General features: G+C 34.9%; 1 protein-coding gene and 1 long non-coding RNA gene across 2 annotated transcripts; both read left to right on the forward strand.

Annotated features, from left to right (window-relative positions):
* The first annotated feature begins 8,110 nt into the window (after positions 1-8,110).
* On the forward strand, positions 8,111-14,527 carry LOC134257511 (probable E3 ubiquitin-protein ligase HECTD4). The gene is made up of 8 exons (XM_062740111.1): positions 8,111-8,290; positions 11,418-11,717; positions 11,822-11,824; positions 12,134-12,259; positions 13,004-13,152; positions 13,273-13,513; positions 13,630-13,885; positions 14,446-14,527. Exons 1-7 carry the CDS (start codon positions 8,111-8,113, stop codon positions 13,804-13,806), a joined length of 1,176 nt encoding a protein of 391 aa, XP_062596095.1. The 3' UTR covers positions 13,807-13,885; positions 14,446-14,527.
* A 1,727-nt stretch (positions 14,528-16,254) lies between these two features.
* On the forward strand, positions 16,255-17,967 carry LOC134257508 (uncharacterized). Its single transcript, XR_009989934.1, has 3 exons — positions 16,255-16,423; positions 16,759-16,889; positions 17,928-17,967. It is a non-coding gene; the product is annotated as an uncharacterized LOC134257508 (long non-coding RNA).
* Positions 17,968-18,610: the final 643 nt, after the last annotated feature.

Genomic DNA, 18,610 nt, shown 5'->3' on the forward strand with positions numbered 1-18,610 from the left:
TACATTTATCATGTTTATTTAAATTGATTATTTTGAAAGAGAAAATATAGGGCATTCAAATTATACATTGTATATTACATGTGAAAAGATTTGCTAAATATATCATGACTTTTGACTCTGCGACCTTGACCTAGAAGTTTAACCTACTTGTCAAAAATATTATATTTCCTTATAACTTTTGATTGAAAGAAGATAGGACTTTAATATTTGACATGTACGTTACCGGCTGCAGCAACAAAATATTTCTGAGTATGCTATGAATTTTCCCCTTTGACCTAATTTTCAAAAGTTGACATATGAAAGGGGTGCATATAGACACACAATCTGCCATAAATTTCATCCCATTCACTAAAACACAGAAAGCAGAGGACCACAATTCTTTGAATGTGGTTGTATAATCTTGATATGGAAACATCCTCAAATAAATTATGTAGATTCAAGTTTTTTATGCCACGCATGATTAGGAATACATGTATACATAGTTTTTATCATGTGCGTCCTCCAACCTTCCATCTGTCTTTCCATCGGGCTCAAAGAAACTATTCTAGAAATTTTTATCAAACTTCATATGCTGATAAATATTGAGGAGAACTCTGCAACTGCGTCAACATTTCTTGACCTTGACCATGTTGACCTTTTTTGACCTTAACCTCACTTTTAGCTCAGTTTAAAAGATTCTATTCAAGATGGACTGATCAAACTTCATACGTTGATGCATACTGATGTAAACTATCCAAAACAGCAACATTTTTTTACCTTGACTTTTCCTTTGACCTTCAATTAACTTTCTATTAACATGTTTAAATTAGATTGTTTAGTTTGATTTAAAGAATCCATTCAAGTTGTATATTGAAACTTCACATGATGATATACTGATGTAAGCTTTAAAGTGTTTCACTCTTTTTGTCCTTGACCTTTCCTGTGACCTTGACCTCATTTTTCTAAAATAAATTTCTAGATCAATTTTGAATAAATAATTCAAGATGTATTTATCAAACTCCATATGCTGATACATACTGCTGAGAGCTTTTAATGCATCAACTTGTTTTGACCTTGACATTTCCTTTGACCTTGACCACACTTTTTTAAATTAGTGTTTATCAATGTTTTAAATAAATCATTAATTATAATTTTATCAAAATTCATTTGTTAAAAGTAAATTCATTGTGTTGTCAGTTTTTCAACCGCAACAACCTTTTGACCCCAACCTTTCCTTTCATCTCTCTTTTCTTAAAAAAAGTGTTAAGCTAAGAACCCCTGGGCCAATTTCAACCAAACTTGCCACAAAGCATCCTTGGGTGAAGGGGATTCAAGTTTGTTCAAATGAAGGGCCACGCCCCCATTCAAGGGGAGATAATTGGGAATAAATGAAAATTTGGTGGTATGCTTTAAAAATCTTCTTCTTAAGAACCACTGTGCCAGGAAAGATGAAACTTATGGGGAAACATCCTCAGGTAGTGTAAATTCAAGTTTGTTCAAATCATGACCCCCGGGGGTAGGGCAGGGCCAAAATGGCCGACCAAAGTTTTACATAGAAATATATAGGAAAATTCTTTAAAAATCTTCTTCTTAAGAATGACAGAGCCATAATTCATCATATTTATATGGAAACATCCTCAGGTAGTGTAGATTCAAATTTGTTCAAATCATGACCCCTGGGGGTAGGGCGGGGCCAAAATGGCCGACCAAAGTTTTACATAGAAATATATAGGAAAATTCTTTAAAAATCTTCTTCTCAAGAATGACAAAGCCATAATTCATCATATTTATATGGAATCATCTCAGGTAGTGTAGATTCAAGTTTGTTCAAATCATGAGCCCCGGGGGTAGGGCGGGGCCACAATGGCTGACCAAAGTTTTACATAGAAATATATAGGAAAATTCTTTAAAAATCTTCTTCTTAAGAATGACAGAGCCATAATTCATCATATTTATATGGAAACATCCTCAGGTAGTGTAGATTCAAATTTGTTCAAATCATGACCCCTGGGGGTAGGGCGGGGCCAAAATGGCCGACCAAAGTTTTACATAGAAATATATAGGAAAATTCTTTAAAAATCTTCTTCTCAAGAATGACAAAGCCATAATTCATCATATTTATATGGAATCATCCTCAGGTAGTGTAAATTCAAGTTTGTTCATATCATGACCCCCGGGGGTAGGGCGGGGCCACAATGGCCGACCAAAGGTGCGCAGGTGAGCGATGTGGCGCATGGGCCTCTTGTTTTAAATTATGACCCCCCCGGGGTAGGGCGGGACCACAATAGCATGCCAAAGTTTTGTAAACATGGAAATATATAGGAAAATTCTTTTAAAATCTTCTCCTCAAGAACAACTAAGCCATAATTGATCATACTTAAGTGGAAGCATCCTTTAGGTAGTGTAGATTCAAGTTCGTTCAAATCATGACCCCCGGGGGTATGGCGGGGCCATAATTGCCGACCATAGTTTTATATAGAAATATATAGGAAAATTCTTTTAAAAACAGATTGCGTCATCGCCAGAAATAAAGACACGTGTTAAAAAAAGTTAAATTAAAGGTTTTTCAAAAATAATTAAGAAGCAATAATTGAGTTATGTTTATTTATTATTTATAGAACAAATCTGAAGCTTCAATATAGATTCGTAATCACACATTTAGAAGATATTGGATAACACCATGGCTATTCATATATTACGGATCGTTGTCTTGCGTTTTTCATTTCTGAGATTAAAGAGTGAAGATGTATCCCGAACGCAAATTTTGTCATTTACAAAAAACAATTGCTGTTTGGTCGACCTGGGTGTACTGAAATCCAATCAGAACTCTGGAAAAAAATCCCCATTTCTATGAACACCGCAAGGGCGGATCCAGCAATTTTTGAAAGGAGGGGTTCCAGGGTTGTGCCCCCCTACCCCCCCCCCCCCCCCCCCATAAATACTCTCATGCAAAGATTTACAGAATTGTATGGAAAGATCTAAGGTTATAGTAAATACTATCTTTATTTTATGTCCTTTAAAAAAAGTTTACCCCCAGTCCGAACAAAACAAAAACAAAGAAAAAAATCCCAAAAACAAACCAAATTCAAAAAAAACTACACATTGCATAACTACGGAAGCTTTAAAGTTGAATGGATTTGTATCATTTCCGGAATATAAAGAATTTTCTTTAAGCATTTGAATAACTTTTTTGGGATGGGATGCAGGTGGACTTTAGAATAAAGGGTAACATGTTAGTTCCTTCAAAAGATCTAGATAATGATGAAAACGGTACAAACATAGTCAACACAGCCAAAGATCACGGGAATCCAATATCAAATGAAACATCGCATATTACATGCCAGGGTATAATATACAAGATATATAAAAACTAGAAACGACTCGTTGCGAGCAACGAGAGGTCTTCCGTCCGATTCCGAAGAAAAAAACGTAACGTCGACTGAATAAGTAAATAAAAATTGCAGACAAGGGGGATTGAACCCAAGTCGCCAGCATGAAAATCCAACGAGCTAAATACTACGTTATTGGAACCTCCTCTCTAAATCTAATTGTATATACATCTGCAACAGCGCTTCTGTCTTAGAATAATGAAAGGCCGGTAACTATTCAAAATTTCGTGCCAAACGCCACAAGTCAATCTCCGCGCCTTTTCTTTGGAATGTTCTATAAAATAGGTGTGTTAGCTTCAATGAAATAAAAAAAAGTTCTTATATCCTAAAATTTGAGGTTTAGAATGTATATTTAACACATTTCACAAAATCCATATTGTACATAGGCAAGTTACACAAAATCAATGAAACGGTTATGAATTTTTAACTTTTTTTTTAATTTCCTGCTTATCCCCAAAGTGAACTATAGCAATTAGTTAAGCTTCTATGAAAAAGTTGAAATATTTCGCCGAAAATCATGGCTCGCCTGATGACGGTCAAGGAATCGATACCATTTACGCCCAATAACTTGAATCAGATCTTTGAGGCAAGAATGCTAATATAAAACTCCATGCCATTCACCGATCTTTAAAAAATGTTTTTCTTATTTTTGTCTTTTCTATTAGTATAATATGACACAAATGTGCATGGTAAAAACAGTCCTTAAGTTTTATGATTACAATTCATCGATATTCTTAGTTGAGAAAGTATTACTTATAAATCTGATTTAAGATCTGTCTTTCCGTTGTGCACGAAAGATATTAAGTAAATCGAATTTCATCAGCACATTTAGTCTTTTCTTTTTCTACTTTGTGAACCAGTCAAAACCAATTATAGAAGACGTTAGTTCGACACAGAATTGCAACGTAACTACGACGTGACAATCCAAGTATTCTTTTACATTTCATTTCTCCTTATGTTATTTTCGTTCAAGCAAACGCTCGGCTGACTCCGTAAACCCCTATTGCGAAATGTCGGCGTTGACAGAGACAGCCGCCATTTTGGATCCGCTTCAGATTTTTGAATGCTAATACCTAGAGTATAGATTTACCAATATTCAAACAAATTAGATAGTAAGCATTATAGGGAGGGTTTCTATTAAGATACCAAAAATAAATGAAGAATATTGAAAAACAAAAAAAGTTAAAAAATTCGATTTTTTTAAATTTACATCTCGTTACGACCGGAAGTACTGACGACGCGCGAAAAGGCGATTCTGCAAACCAGAAAGTCATGATCTATCATCTCCAATAAGTCTCCAGTTCATATCCTCAGCCATTTTCGACAAAAAGGGGCGACAAAATTGCATTTTAAAATCAGGATATTGGCCATAACTTGGAACCGGAATCGTATTTTCCAAATTTTTCTTCGGATGTAACAGCTTCATATAATGACACATATTTTGTGAAAGTTTTGTGAAAAACCGCTGAATAGTTTTCGAGAAATCGCCTGCACAAAATTTTGTCAAAAAAAGAATAATAATAATAACTAGATGCGTTCTTGTTGCTAGGGCAACAAGCAGGTCTTCCGCCCGACTTTTCGTTAGAAATCTCAGCTCTGTCAGGCCATGAAACAGATTTCAGAATGTATTTTTATCGTTTACTTTCATTGACAGCAGTCTCTCAACATAGATCGTGATTATTACAGTTATTCCACAAAATATCTCAAAATATAGCTTTTAAAAATCGACAAAATCTTCCATATAAGATAAAAAAGAAAGAAAAGTCATATGCAACTGAAAGGAGACAGAAACAAAGAAAAAATTTTTGCAACGCCCCCAGCGGGATTCGAACCCCCGACAGTGAGACAAAGTTTGGATCGGTCATATCTTTGCAACAAATGCACGCATGAAAATGGTGAAAACATATTTAGAGTTCTTAAAAGATACTCTATCAACCCTGTGATTTCCAAAGAAAATTAGTGAAAAACAAAAAAGTTGAAAAATTAGACTTTTAGAATTCACTTCCGTTTGCGACCGGAAGTCAGAACGACGAAAAATGAAGGTCGATCAACACATCTACATTCGATGTTCTATCACGTCCGTAAGTTTCAGTTTTATATCTGTTACTGTTCTCGAGAATTTTTTGCGACAAAATTCCATTTAAAAAATACAAATTTCCCCAAAAAACGCGAACGGAAGTAAATTTCGAAAAAGTGAAGGACACCCCTGGAGATATTAACATGATGCACCATCCCTGAAAAAATCGTTCAAATTGAACCACGCACAGCGGAGATATGACCTGTACTATGAAAAGTGGAATAATAATAATAATAATAATAATAATAATAGAAAACAGAAGGAAAACAATAAGGTCTTCCGAAGGAAGTCGGAAGACCTTAATAAATAAGAAACAATAGAATCACTATAAGGTCTTCCGTGAAGACGGAAGACCTTAACAAGTAGAATATTTTCTACCATTCTCTCGTAAAAAAGTATAATAGAGAAGATGACTGGAGGAAACTGAATGTGTGAGAACCTATATACTCAATATATAAGAAAGACGTACACATATATAATCTCAGAAAACGTATTATCCCCCCTCTCTCTCTCTTTCTCTCTCTCTCTCTCTACTAGGCAAAAAATAAAGGGGGGGTCCAAACCCCCCCCCCTCTGGATCCGCCAATGCACCGTAGGCCAAGTGTTTATGCGGAGCGTAGCGTATCAGAAACCCTTGGCTAACGAAGATGAATCCAAAATTGAAAACTGTTTTGCACAATTGATTCACAATTTTTTCCTGTTGGGGAAACTACAGCTCTCCGGTCGTTAATATTTTTAGAAAGCTACTCTTCTACAGTTAAAATTGACAAAAGTGTGTTTTTAATGCCACTATTACCCCCAAAATCTGTAACTTCAAAAGCTGGTATTCCTCTCATATATTTTAAAAAAAATATATAGATAAAGAAGCAGAATGCAATTTATCCGCAAGAATAAAACGTTCCTAAATCTAAAAGTGTAGTAGGAGTTATCCCAACAAGTAATGTAAAGTACCCTTGAAACAGCCTGCTCTGCTAAGATTGTTATCTCTGTTTAAACGCGCTGGCCATTTAGTGATCAAAGATCTTCCGATTCATTTCATTTACAAACTTTATTTTATTTTGTTTGTTGAATAAAGAAATCAGTAAGGTCATTTAACATACAAAAACATTACTTGAACAATGCAAGAGCTTAATAAATTTTATGTTCTTGCTGTGTAAGTTAGTGTGTTATATACTCTACATATGTAAAATCATAAATGTTAGAGGCTTTACCTCACCACAGTTTATAAGCAGGTTATAACATAAATCTATTTAATCATATACAAGTATGAGATATTATACATTCGGATCTTTTTTATTTCCCGATAAAAAAAGTGGTAAAGTTTTTTTTTCTTGGAATCTTGTATAAAAATTATTGTTTTCGTGTTTTCATGCCAAGAAATCACTTCAAATTTTCCAAAGCAATGGTCGAGTCAATAAAATGAAATTGATGAAAACCACCCATATTCCCAAACGCTGGCAAGACAATTTACGGCAACAGATTTCAGCGGGGGGATCCTAGCTAGGTTTTCTTTCTTAGTTAAAGAAAAATAAACTTGACACATTCCACCTTTTATTTCAATCATTGATATTTTTACTTTAAAATGAATTTTTTTTTTAGAGCCAATGTTTTGATATAGATATACATGTACGTAAAAATTTGAAAGGCAGCTTATTTTTTTATGAAGAATTAGTTTATTATAATTAATTTAACATTTTATTTTTCCTTTATTTAACTCTTTAAACAGCTTGATTTAGAAGCCCCAACCCCACTCCCCCAAAAAGGGTGTGTATGCAAGGGTTCTAAATAATAAGTATATTCTAACTGTCATGTTTTAACAGGCACATAGCATCTTTTTTTAAAGTGGGGGAGGGGCAACCAGGGAAAATTCTTTTTTTCTTACGAGCAAAAAAAAAAGAGAGAGAGAGAGAGAGAGAGAAAGCCTTTGTAGAAGCGAGGGGGGGGGTGTTAGAGGCCAACTTTTTGCAAGGCCAAATAACTTAATTCCTTTCACTTCCAAATTTTTTTTTGCATACAATATACTACATTTCCTTGATATCACTTTAATTTACTCTTTACTGTGGTTAGAAGTGGGGATGTAAATCTTAGATCCCTTCCCTCAAAACTGCTGACATTAATTGCCTCACGCGCACATCTCCCTGGGGAAGAATATTGAGTTTGCTCTCTGGATAGAGTGTGTAAGTTTTCTTGACATGACTATTGTATCGGTAAAACGATCGATCCATAAATTTTAATGACAATGGTACAGACCAGTTGTTATATCGACATGGCATGTCATAAAATGGTTTAAAATCAAACTGAATTTGAGTAATTGAAAAATACATGTACATACATGTAGCTTAAAAAATAATTTCTGTTGACATTATATGTAGTCTGAACTTCATTGTTGGAAATATCATTTCATTTGGTTTTCTTTTACATACTATACCCCTTTTCTACAGAAAAAATGTTATAAATTGAAACGTAGTATTTAATACTGGGAAAAAAAATGTTATTGCATATAAATTGTGTTCAGTAAATTCATCTTCACCATGATTTAAAAGAAATTGAGCTGTCATGGCAATGATGATTTCATATGGTCTTTTAAATATAGATTACCGAACGAAAAAAAATATGTAACACAAATAATATTGATTTCTTTCCGCTTTGTGAAATTAAGCAAACCATGTCAGTCGAGCTTTTTAGGAAAGCTAATACTTGTAGTAACTTGGCTTTGAAAAAGTTGGCCACAGAGGAGGGCAGACATTCACGCTTTTGTGACTCCATTCAGGTTCCGCTAACCAGGCTCATCCCTGTCAGGAATGAGGTAAAAATGAGGAACACACAAATTTCACAGTTGAAAAGTGTCTGGAACATGATTTCTTTGTAGTCAGGGTGGAAATGAGCTATTAAAATAAAAAAATAAATTATCAAACTTTTTAAATTTTAAGGGATATATTATGCACATTCTTTCAAATCTGTATAAAAATAAGGAATTTTTTTCACGCAAATGAACTTCATAAGGGGTTATCAAAAAGTTCGTGGACTGAGGCTATAAAATTAGTACAATGTGGTCTGTGCTTTCAAAATTTATATTAAACATAAAACAACAAAAAATAAAGAAATGTTGAAAATTTTAGCCTGATATGTTCATTATTTGCTGAATTATTATAAAATTAAAACGACATCAGGGATCGACACTAACTTTAAAACCATAGTTGTCAGCAGGGCAAGCCATTTTTAGCTCTACTGGTCAGAGACCAGAAGAGCTTATGCGATAGAAATGCGTCCGGCGTCCGTCCGTCTGTCTGTCTGTCTGTCTGTCTGTCTGTCTGTAAACAATTTTTCAAAACGCTACTCCTCCTACAGTTTTGGTCTGATTTCAATATAACTTGGCACACCAGTAGACTACACTAAGATACATAGAATAGTGCATCGGTTTTTAATTTCGATGAACGGTGTTGCCATGGTTACTAAAAATAGAATTTTCTGTGAAATTCCTTCAAAACGCTACTCCTTTTACAGTTTTGGTCTGATTTTAATATAACTTGGCACACAAGTAGACTACACTAAGATACATAGAATAGTGCATCGGTTTTTAATTTCGATGAACGGTGTTGCCATGGTTACTAAAAATAGAATTTTCTATGAAATTCCTTTAAAATGCTACTCCTTCTACAGTTTTGTTCGGATTTCAATATAACTTGGCACACAAGTAGACTACACTAAGATACATAGAATAGTGCATCGGTTTTTAATTTCGATGAACGATGTTGCCTTTGTTACTAAAAATAGAATTTTCTGTGAAATTCCTTTGAAACGCTACTCCTTTTACAGTTTTGGTTTTATTTCAATATAACTTAGCACACAAGTAGATTACACTAAGATACATAGAAGTGCATCGGTTTTTGATTTCAATGAACGGTGTTGCCATGGTTACTAAAAGAATTTTCTGTGAAATTCCTTTAAAACGCTACTCCTTCTACAGTTTTGGTCTGATTTCAGTATAACTTGGCACACAAGTAGACTACACTAAGATTCATAGAAGTGCATCGGTTTTTGATTTCAATGAATGGTGTTGCCATGGTTACTAAAAATAGAATTTTCTGTGAAATTCCCTTAAAATGCTACTCCTTCTACAGTTTTAGTTTGATTTCAATATAACTTAGCTCACAAGTAGACTACGCTAAGATACATAGAATAGTGCATTGGTTTTTGATTTCGATGAACGGTTTTACCATGGTTACTAAAAATAGAATTATCTGTGAAATTCCTTTAAAACGCTACTCCTTCTACAGTTTTAGTTTGATTTCGAAATAGGTTTCGACACAAGTAAACTACACAAAGATACATAAAAAGTGAAATGGTTTTTGATAAGTACAAACCAGTAGAGCTACAGTCTCGACAGAGACTTCTGGTTAATTTCTACTAGCCTTATTCATGTATTAGTTGTCCAGCAGCCGAAGGCTGGTGGCCGAGTCGCGAAGCGATGAGGGGGTAGGTGCAGGAGGGGGTCTCCCTCTCCTGCTGGTGGGGGTACAGGGGGCTTCCCCCGGGAAATTTTGAAAATAGAGGTGCCAACTCCTGCAATTTGGCTGTATTTTGGGTAAAGATTATATGTATTTTAATGATTTTACCTAAGACATTTTTCTGTTCGAAAAAGTCAACATTTATAATAATTTAGAGCATTTCGAATCACCTTTAAATTTTACATTTTGACTTGCAAAAATAATAATTCTGATGATAAAACTTGTTTGAAAATAGATTTAACAATTATCAGGTACATTGCGTGCAATTGATAATTCTAGTGCTCTAAGTGAGTATTGGAAAAATTCTTAGTAGCCCTGGAGGGCAAGTTTAAAGGCATGTTTAGTAGCCCGACCTCAATATTCAGTTGTCCCGGGCCAGCGGGCTACCGTTAGTGTCGAAACCTGGTCACATGATATGATCACGTGGCGCTGTCGTCGTTTATTTTCATGACATCCGATTGCTTTTTTCAATGTCCCCTTCTTCTACCTCATACACTTTTTTGATGAGATTCCCTGGAGCTGAGAAAGGACTTAAACCCGCCTTGTTTATATGACATGCCATGAACAGTGACCTTCAATGAATATAATATTTCAAATGGATTAATACATTTGGAGAGATCCTCGCTTGATTGTGCCGGCATATTTTGCTTTTTGGAGCTCAATATCTACTGTACAACACATGATCGGCAACATCATTTTTTGACGTGATTGACTTTTCACACCTTGACTGCAAATCAACATCGTGTATCCCTTTTTCTCCCTAAATCTATTTTCATTAAAAGACAAATACTCTGGATGTATATTAATACTCTGTAGCCAGTTTCAATATATTTTAGGTCTATTCCAGTCCAGTATTCCAGTTTCAGGGGCAAAACTTTATAGAATATTGGAAACGGAAACATCCCCCCCCCCATTTAACGTCATTGTTAAGGCCTCATTTGTTTGGACAATCCGTGTAAAATTTACGATAAAATTTTCTAAAGCTTTCAGATATAAGTGAAAATTTCATATTTTATGGAACAATGGTGTCCCGACACATACCTGAATTAACGGGATTTTTAAATGTTAAATGATCATATCAAAAGAGTTTTTCTCATTAGCACATACATGGGTCGCAAAAACGTCGTTTTCGAGGTTGCGCCACCTGGACATACAATTGCTTATAAATACATTACTAATTTATTATAAAATAAAATTTATTATTTATGGTTTATACTTAAGATAGAAAAGGTGATGCTAACTTAATTGTTATTTTAAAATTCGTTGATTTGCCGAAAACGGTTTTAATTTTATGACGCTAGTCCACGAACTTTTTGATAACCCCTCGTATTAATAGCATTATTGTATTTAATAAATACTAGTAAGAGATTTACTTGTATACAATGTAAGAAGAGAGAAAGTGGATGATTTTGAATACATTTATAAAGCTAAATGTTTAAGGCCTCTTTTTTTATTTTAATCCAGATCTACAAGTCTGCCAGTGTGCCAGTGAGGGAGTCCCTGGTGACAGCCATCAAAGCCATTCTGCTCCCCCAGGACGACGGGACTTTCCCCTTCCAACAGACTTTGCCTGTGACAGGGGATGGTAACCATGGTAACAGTCTCAGTAATCAGGTGTGTTGTGTGGTGGCCGAGCTACAGACCCAAGCCTGTACGGTGCTCGCTCAGTATCTACAGGACATCGAGTTCACTGAGGAGATCATTCAGCATTGTGGATCCACTATTGATATTCTGAAGTCCCTGGCAAGGATTATAATAATTCGGGTTTGTCAAATCTTGTTACTCATTTTTTTCACTTAATATCTTTATTAACAAATGATTAGCTGAGACATTTTACATGTACTAAAAAATGTATTATTATATTACAGGAGGTAGACTAGCTGTTGTGGAAGTCCACTGCAACAGACTTAGGCTACTACAAAAGGATTGTGCTAAACCTCCATCTCCACCCAGCAAGCTTGACAGTCAGGCTGTGAGTAAGTTGAAATGATTAAAAATGAAAAATTTCTGGATTAAGCAAAATTAAAGTAAAGCTTTATTTACAAAGAGCTCAATCTTAAACTCTAATGCAGCATCATTAAATAAGTGAGGTAAAATGTATGAATCTGAAAAATGAGTCTTTATTAAATATAGTTTATACTTTGTCAAGTTAAAAATTGTAAACAGTGTTTTATGTACAGAATCAGGTCCGGGCCTTTGTATTCTCTCAGAACATGACTGGAGTGACCTTCCTTGGTGACCCCAGCACAGGAAGTGGACTTCCCTGGGGCACCATGATCTATGCCAACCAATCAGTTCCACAACAGGTAGAGCAATACCAGGAAAAATATTCTTTCATAGAAGTCATTAAATTTTTTTTTTATATGATTGAATAATTTTTTTCTCTCTGATTGGCTTAGATCCAACTATGTTAGAAAAATATTACGTTGTATTGACCTGCATGTGATGTTCCAGGTCAATACAAGGAATTATTGCAGGTCAATATAAGGAATTATTGACCTGTTCCATTTTTTCTATTACAATGTGTTCTTGTTGAAAATTATTGTTAAAACTGTCAATTAACGCAAAGAAACAGTCTTATAGGAGTTTTCTATAATTTAATCATATAATAAAACAGTTATTGCTATTTTTTAGGTCAATACGATGATTAAGCCACCCTCGAAGTACAATACATGTATTCACTTCGCCCTTCGGGCTCAGTGAATATTGTACTCCTCAGCTGTCTAAATCATTGTATTGACCTAAAAAATAGCAATAATTGTATAATATTCATGTACATGCAACTACATTACAACTCACTGAATGCCGTTATATTGAATTAAAAAATATTCCCTCTGCATAGCAGAGGAAATACCGTTAAAGCTAATTTCTATTGCATGAATGCCTTGAAAATAAAGAATTTAATCTTAATTCTTTTTATATTTAGCATAAGTTAGAATATCACCTATATTCCTTTAAATTTGTATGTGTACATGAAACCCATTAATTCAAAACTGAACAAAAAATATTGAGAGAGAAACAGTTGCCCCATTTCTGTACTTTTAATACAGACTCCAATGTTTTACTGGGAGCTGGAGATCTGTTCGTTTGGAGACGGTCAGGAGGAGAACGATGTGGTCATCTCGTTTGGCTTTGCTCCGTCGGCCGACAAGAAAGATGGAGCCTGGACTAACTCTGTAGGAACCTGCCTCTTCCTAAAGTAATTCCTTCAGTATAATTTGAGTTTTTCTATAGTTTTACATCTGCATAACATGGAGTGTTTAATTCAATTTTGATCCCAGGATGAAAAAAAATGTGATCAGAAATAAATGTTCTATAGCAATGGTAAGGCTGTCCACTACAGTGGAGCCAGTCTACTTCATTGGAGGAGTGTTAGACTAGACATCACCCTGAATGCTGGGGACATGACGGGTATAGGGTGGGAGAGGACAGGAGAGTCCCCTGTACAGGGACACACCCCCAGGGGGAGGTCCTACTTCACATATAACGGGCACCGCCTCAATGCCTACATGGATGATGTGTCGGGTGGAATGTATCCTGTTGTTCATATTCAAAAAAAGGTGAGGTGCTTTTTTATAACACCCCTCCCCTCTCTCCAATGTTTTGTTTTCATTTTAACAGCAGAATTTGCATAACTTGATATCTGTATGTATGCTGACTGGGGTATATTTTTTAGAACACAAGAATCAGAGCAAACTTTGGAATGAGGCCTTTTGCTTTTGCCAAGGGACAGCAACACATGGAGGGGGCTGATGCAGCGAATGACCTGACCAGAGAGATCAGGGAGAGTTTCTGTCACCTGCCATTCCACCCCCACACTGACAGTGAGAACGAGGGAAGCCCCCAGCCCTGATACCACCATTGTGGAGGAAATCAAAGCCCTGAAAGGACCCCGCCATGTAAAACTGCTACCATACCAAAACCACAGAATGGTACTTTATCTGTTTATCACAGTTTATATTACTATGGTTTCTGTAGATGTACTTTTTTCCATGGTTTCATAACTCAGCAAAATCTCAATTTCCATTTAATCAGGGGATTGAAAATTACGTGGATTTCTTAGACTGTGACTATTTGCCTTGCATCTATGTTAAGTATACTTGGACAAATTTCCGTGGAAAATTTCTGACCACGTACATAGTGTAAATTTATACCATACAGAATAATGTACTGGTGCGGAAAACATTATTTTCTTATCCTTTCAATATGTATTAAACTGTGACTTTAATGATGATGGTTCCTCCCTCTTTCTAGTCCATCTTAAAGACATAAATTAGAATGGACATTGGAATGAATGTGTTGCTGTAGTAAACTAACAAAAGTTAGGTCTTAAAAAGTTGTAATTTCAATGAGCACAAATCTCCCTTCAATAAGTTTGAGCCCAGAAGATCGTCTAGCTTTCAAGCTGTTGTAAATGTTTATCTTTGAGAAATTCCCTTTTCCGTGTACTTTTTGTCCTTCAAACATATACATATAAATATGTATTCCTTAGGCATGACAGATATTGCTTGACATACAGTGGAGTTTCTTTATGAAGAGAATGAGTGGTTAAGGTGATGGACTAGAAATCCGAGGAATACCATGAAATCTCCACCTACCCACTGCAGAGAACATTAAGGAGGATCTAGCTAAGTTTACAATAGTTACTTTAGCTATTCTAGTCAAAGTGTTTAGTAAGCTAAGATATTTGAGACCTTGAGGGAGAAAATAGCCTCAAAAAGTGAGAAAAAGTGGGAGTTTGCAGGCTTTGGATAGGAGGGAGGAATAGAAATGGGTATAGGAAGATGAGGGTAAATTGGCCGGAGGAGGGCAGTTCAGTCGAGAGGGTGCATCGGGTAGTTCTTATGGTAGATAAGAGACAAACTAGGTCGCAGTTTGCAGTTGCAGGCCTGGAGGTCAGAAGAAGTTATCCATCGACCCGATGCACCTTACTCTGGAGCCGCATGCCATTAATCAGGAGAGGATCCACTGCAAGGACCAGGGGTTTTGTTGTGGGGCTCACCACCCTAGATGCATTTTTTGAAGTAATTTAAAATACATTTTTTGAATACTGTGGTTTCATAAATTTTTCGTTGGTATCAATTTTCGTGAATTTTATAAAAAGGACTTTTCCGAGGATACGTAATTTCATGGACAAAAGCATTGCCTATATACAAATGAATAGCAAATTCTCAATTCAATGAACATTTAAATTCGTTGATCTGCTCAACAACGAAATCCTCGAAAATTGGTGCTCAATGAATATTAATTAATGAAACCACAGTATTAACTTAATGTTAATTTCCTGTTTTCCAATAATTGTGTTCAGGGGGCATTCTATTACTGCCTCGGGCTTGAGATTCAGCTAACATCATGTTTTTCTTGTATTTTACTTCTTCCTGATGTTTTTCATAAAGTTTATATAATTTGTTACGATTAATTACCCTTTTTGTTTCATACAATTGAGTTTTCTGATACAATTTATTTAATTCCCCATGTTCATTTTGTATTTTATTCAGGGTCTGATCCACTTGGCCACCAGTGGGGATGGGGGCACCAACCCCTGCACAGAGGCTTCGGAGCTTAGGATCATGCGCCCGACCAGCAAAGTTTCTTTTGAAAGTACCGGTAACATTACGAGGCAGGGATTATCACAGAGTTCTGTTGAAGCTTTCGACCTTTTGTGAGTTGGTGTTTTTGATCGTCCTGTCCAGTACAGCTGGAAACAACCTCTTAGAGATGCAGGCTTGGAGCCTTGCCTCATTTTCCATGGAAGACGATATTGTAAAACCTTGACCTAAATAAAAACTCTTGCTAACCCAATTATTTTTGGGCGGAAGCCGCCTTTTACTTTTGCATGCTTTGTTGACCTTTCGACCTCTCAAGATGTTTGCCCCGCTTCATGGTACTCCAAACGGATGTATCTTAAACTAAGGGCATACAACCCGCTTAATCATATTTGACCCCTTCCCAATCTTTATCGTTATTATCAAATCAAAAAGCGTGTGTTATGGTGAATTTATTTTAACAATTTATTTTGATTAATGTAAAAAAGTCCAATAAAAATAATAGCCTAATAATAGAACGAATAGCTACTTTGTTACTGCTGATACGTTTCACGTTTGAGAGAAGAACGAACGACAACTCTGTATGTCTAAAACATAAACAAATCGGGTTCAACATTTGATTAGCACGGGGTACTGAAGCGATCTTTAGAAATACTACGAGGGACAAAATAGTTCAAGTAGGTAATTATGTTTAAGAATAATGACAGGTACATAGCTACTGAGGAACTTATCTTTTCAATAATCTTGAATGAAATAGAAGAAAAGAGGTATGTAACTCCTTTTATCAATTGTGTACTACATTCGCGTAATAATCTAACATATAGACGATTCAGCGTGAAATTATTGTCAACAAACCCACGTGGAGCACAAATGATTTACAATGATTGACTGGAAGTGACAGGCCTTCTCTTCAAAATAAATAAGGTAACTCACGCTGTGTGATTAGCCTATCTTTTATTGTCACCCTTATCTTTGATTGTTTTAACCTGAAAATGTCGCCTTCCTATGCAGGGATGCTTTAGATATCGTAATATGATAGCTGTTATGATCGGGTCTTATCGAACGACCTGGTACTCTAATTACCATGATTACATGCCTGGGAGAAATTATTTGAGGAATTATCATGCCGAGTTTGTGTATACATTTATATATCCTTTCTCATTTAATGTTAATACATGTATGTTGAAGGATGGGCCAAAACTGTAAAATCTGGACAGAAATTAAACGCAAGCATAAGAACCACATTGTGTTTTGTATAGATGTGTCCCTGCTACGGAGGCAGCTAACAGAAAGGGGATATAATTAAGATTGCATTGTGGATTTGCCCTGTGCCACCTCTAAATGGCAGAAGAAAACTCAACTCAGCACAACCAGAAACACTTTTCTGAAGGTGAGTACATCAATTTATTATATTTCTAGATAAGTGGAAAAAATTTTCATAACTTATGATACATATTTTTTATAGCATAACAAATCATCTTGTTATGATGGCAAAACTGAACCAAATACTATTTTTGAAAGTATATTTTGACTTTTCTTATTTTTGTTGACTTATTTTCTTTTCATTTTTTTTAAATACATGCAAATACATATTTACTTATAATAGTAGGCTTTTGAAAGAGAAAACAAATACAAAAAAATATTAGAGAAGTCAAATCAGTCAATATTTATCATGTTTAATAATCGCTTACTCGATATCTGACTTTTTCATTACATGTACAGATGATTATGAATTCCATTGGAAATAATTTTTGGTACTAAAATTAGTTATCAAATAAAACACAAATGCACAATACATGTACACCCAAAATTACAAAAGGTTGTTTTAATTGGATCTATTTCAAAAACTGCTGTATACACATGTAGGTTATATAACTAGCAAAAGAGAGGGGACAGATGTTGTTGGTCAGGATCGCTTCTTATATTATTTCATTTGTTGGTTGTTTCCAGTATATTTACATAAACTAAATACTACACAAGTTCACTTTCCGCAGTTTTGAATCTTTTGTTATTTCTATATACCCACTTCACTCTTGAAGTTGGTATAGTGGCATTAATTTCTTTGCATGTCAGATTTCACTGAATGAATGAATGTAGATCAAGGCGATAACGGGTGTTTTACAGCTAGGTGTGGATGAAGACATGCATATTACCATTTGCATGTTTTAGTTATAATTGATAAGTTTCTGATAAAAATGTGTACCTTGTAAAAAGAAATAATATACATCCGAGTAAACGAGTAACTTTTTTTTAGTATTCGATACTTGACTTCCCTAGAAAATATATTAAAATAACTGGTATATCATAAAAGGTTATTTGAAGTCCTTGATTTCATTTATTGAAAGTCAGATACATAATGTGAAATAATTTTTGTTAAATAAACATTGTGAGATATTCTTAATTTTTTTTTCAATTATACACTTTGTAGAAAATTCTGCCAAGAGACAGTTGTGAAGGGAATCGTGTAGAAAATCTCCCAGAAAAGAAATCACCACTGATATTGAGATCTATGTACCAATATTTTAATACAATCATCAAAGACAAATTTACCACAGGAATAAAAATAAAACTGTCTGGCATTCAAGGGCCTGCCATGGTAGAAGCAATTCATAGAACCACAAGCACATTGTAAATCTATGTAAGGTCTTCTGTGTATGTTGTATTCCTTATATAATTTGCTGTTTCATAACAAGACTTTGTTTCATTGGTACTAAAACTTTAATACATGTACACATACAAAACCCAAAAGCAGTTGTGATATTTATTGTTTTTTATTACTCATTAGTTCTCATTTTTGTGTGAAATTTTATAATTTTCCATTTCTTGTTCCCCAAAACCATATCTTACAAATTTTATGTATTGCAACTTGCATTTCAATTTTAACTTGTTATACTTGACAAAAAACAAGAGGTACTGTGAGCAATGAACTGACTAAATGATACCCCCGCCTCCCATATGATTATAATGGAAAAGTCCATGTTTTGCTGTGGCCTGGAAACCCAAAATATTTGTTGGATCAAAAAGTAAAAGAGGAGGTGCACAATAGCAATATGTAATAAAGATTCTGTGAAAGTTTCATTAAATTTCACTCATTGGTATGAGAGTAGTTGC

Source organism: Saccostrea cucullata, unplaced genomic scaffold, assembly GCF_032062105.1.
Source record: "Saccostrea cucullata isolate Sc308-1 unplaced genomic scaffold, CSIRO_AGI_Scuc_v1 ctg2777, whole genome shotgun sequence".
In the NCBI taxonomy this organism is placed as follows: domain Eukaryota; kingdom Metazoa; phylum Mollusca; class Bivalvia; order Ostreida; family Ostreidae; genus Saccostrea; species Saccostrea cuccullata.

What these genes read in the sequence shown, in the direction of transcription:
- LOC134257511 (XM_062740111.1), top strand. Translation starts at nt 8,111, where the DNA reads ATGTCAGTCGAGCTTTTTAGGAAAGCTAATACTTGTAGTAACTTGGCT. An exon ending in GGAACCTGCCTCTTCCTAAA is followed by an intron (nt 13,153 to 13,272) that starts GTAATTCCTTCA and finishes AATGTTCTATAG; the next exon opens with CAATGGTAAGGCTGTCCACT. An exon ending in TTGTTCATATTCAAAAAAAG is followed by an intron (nt 13,514 to 13,629) that starts GTGAGGTGCTTT and finishes TATATTTTTTAG; the next exon opens with AACACAAGAATCAGAGCAAA.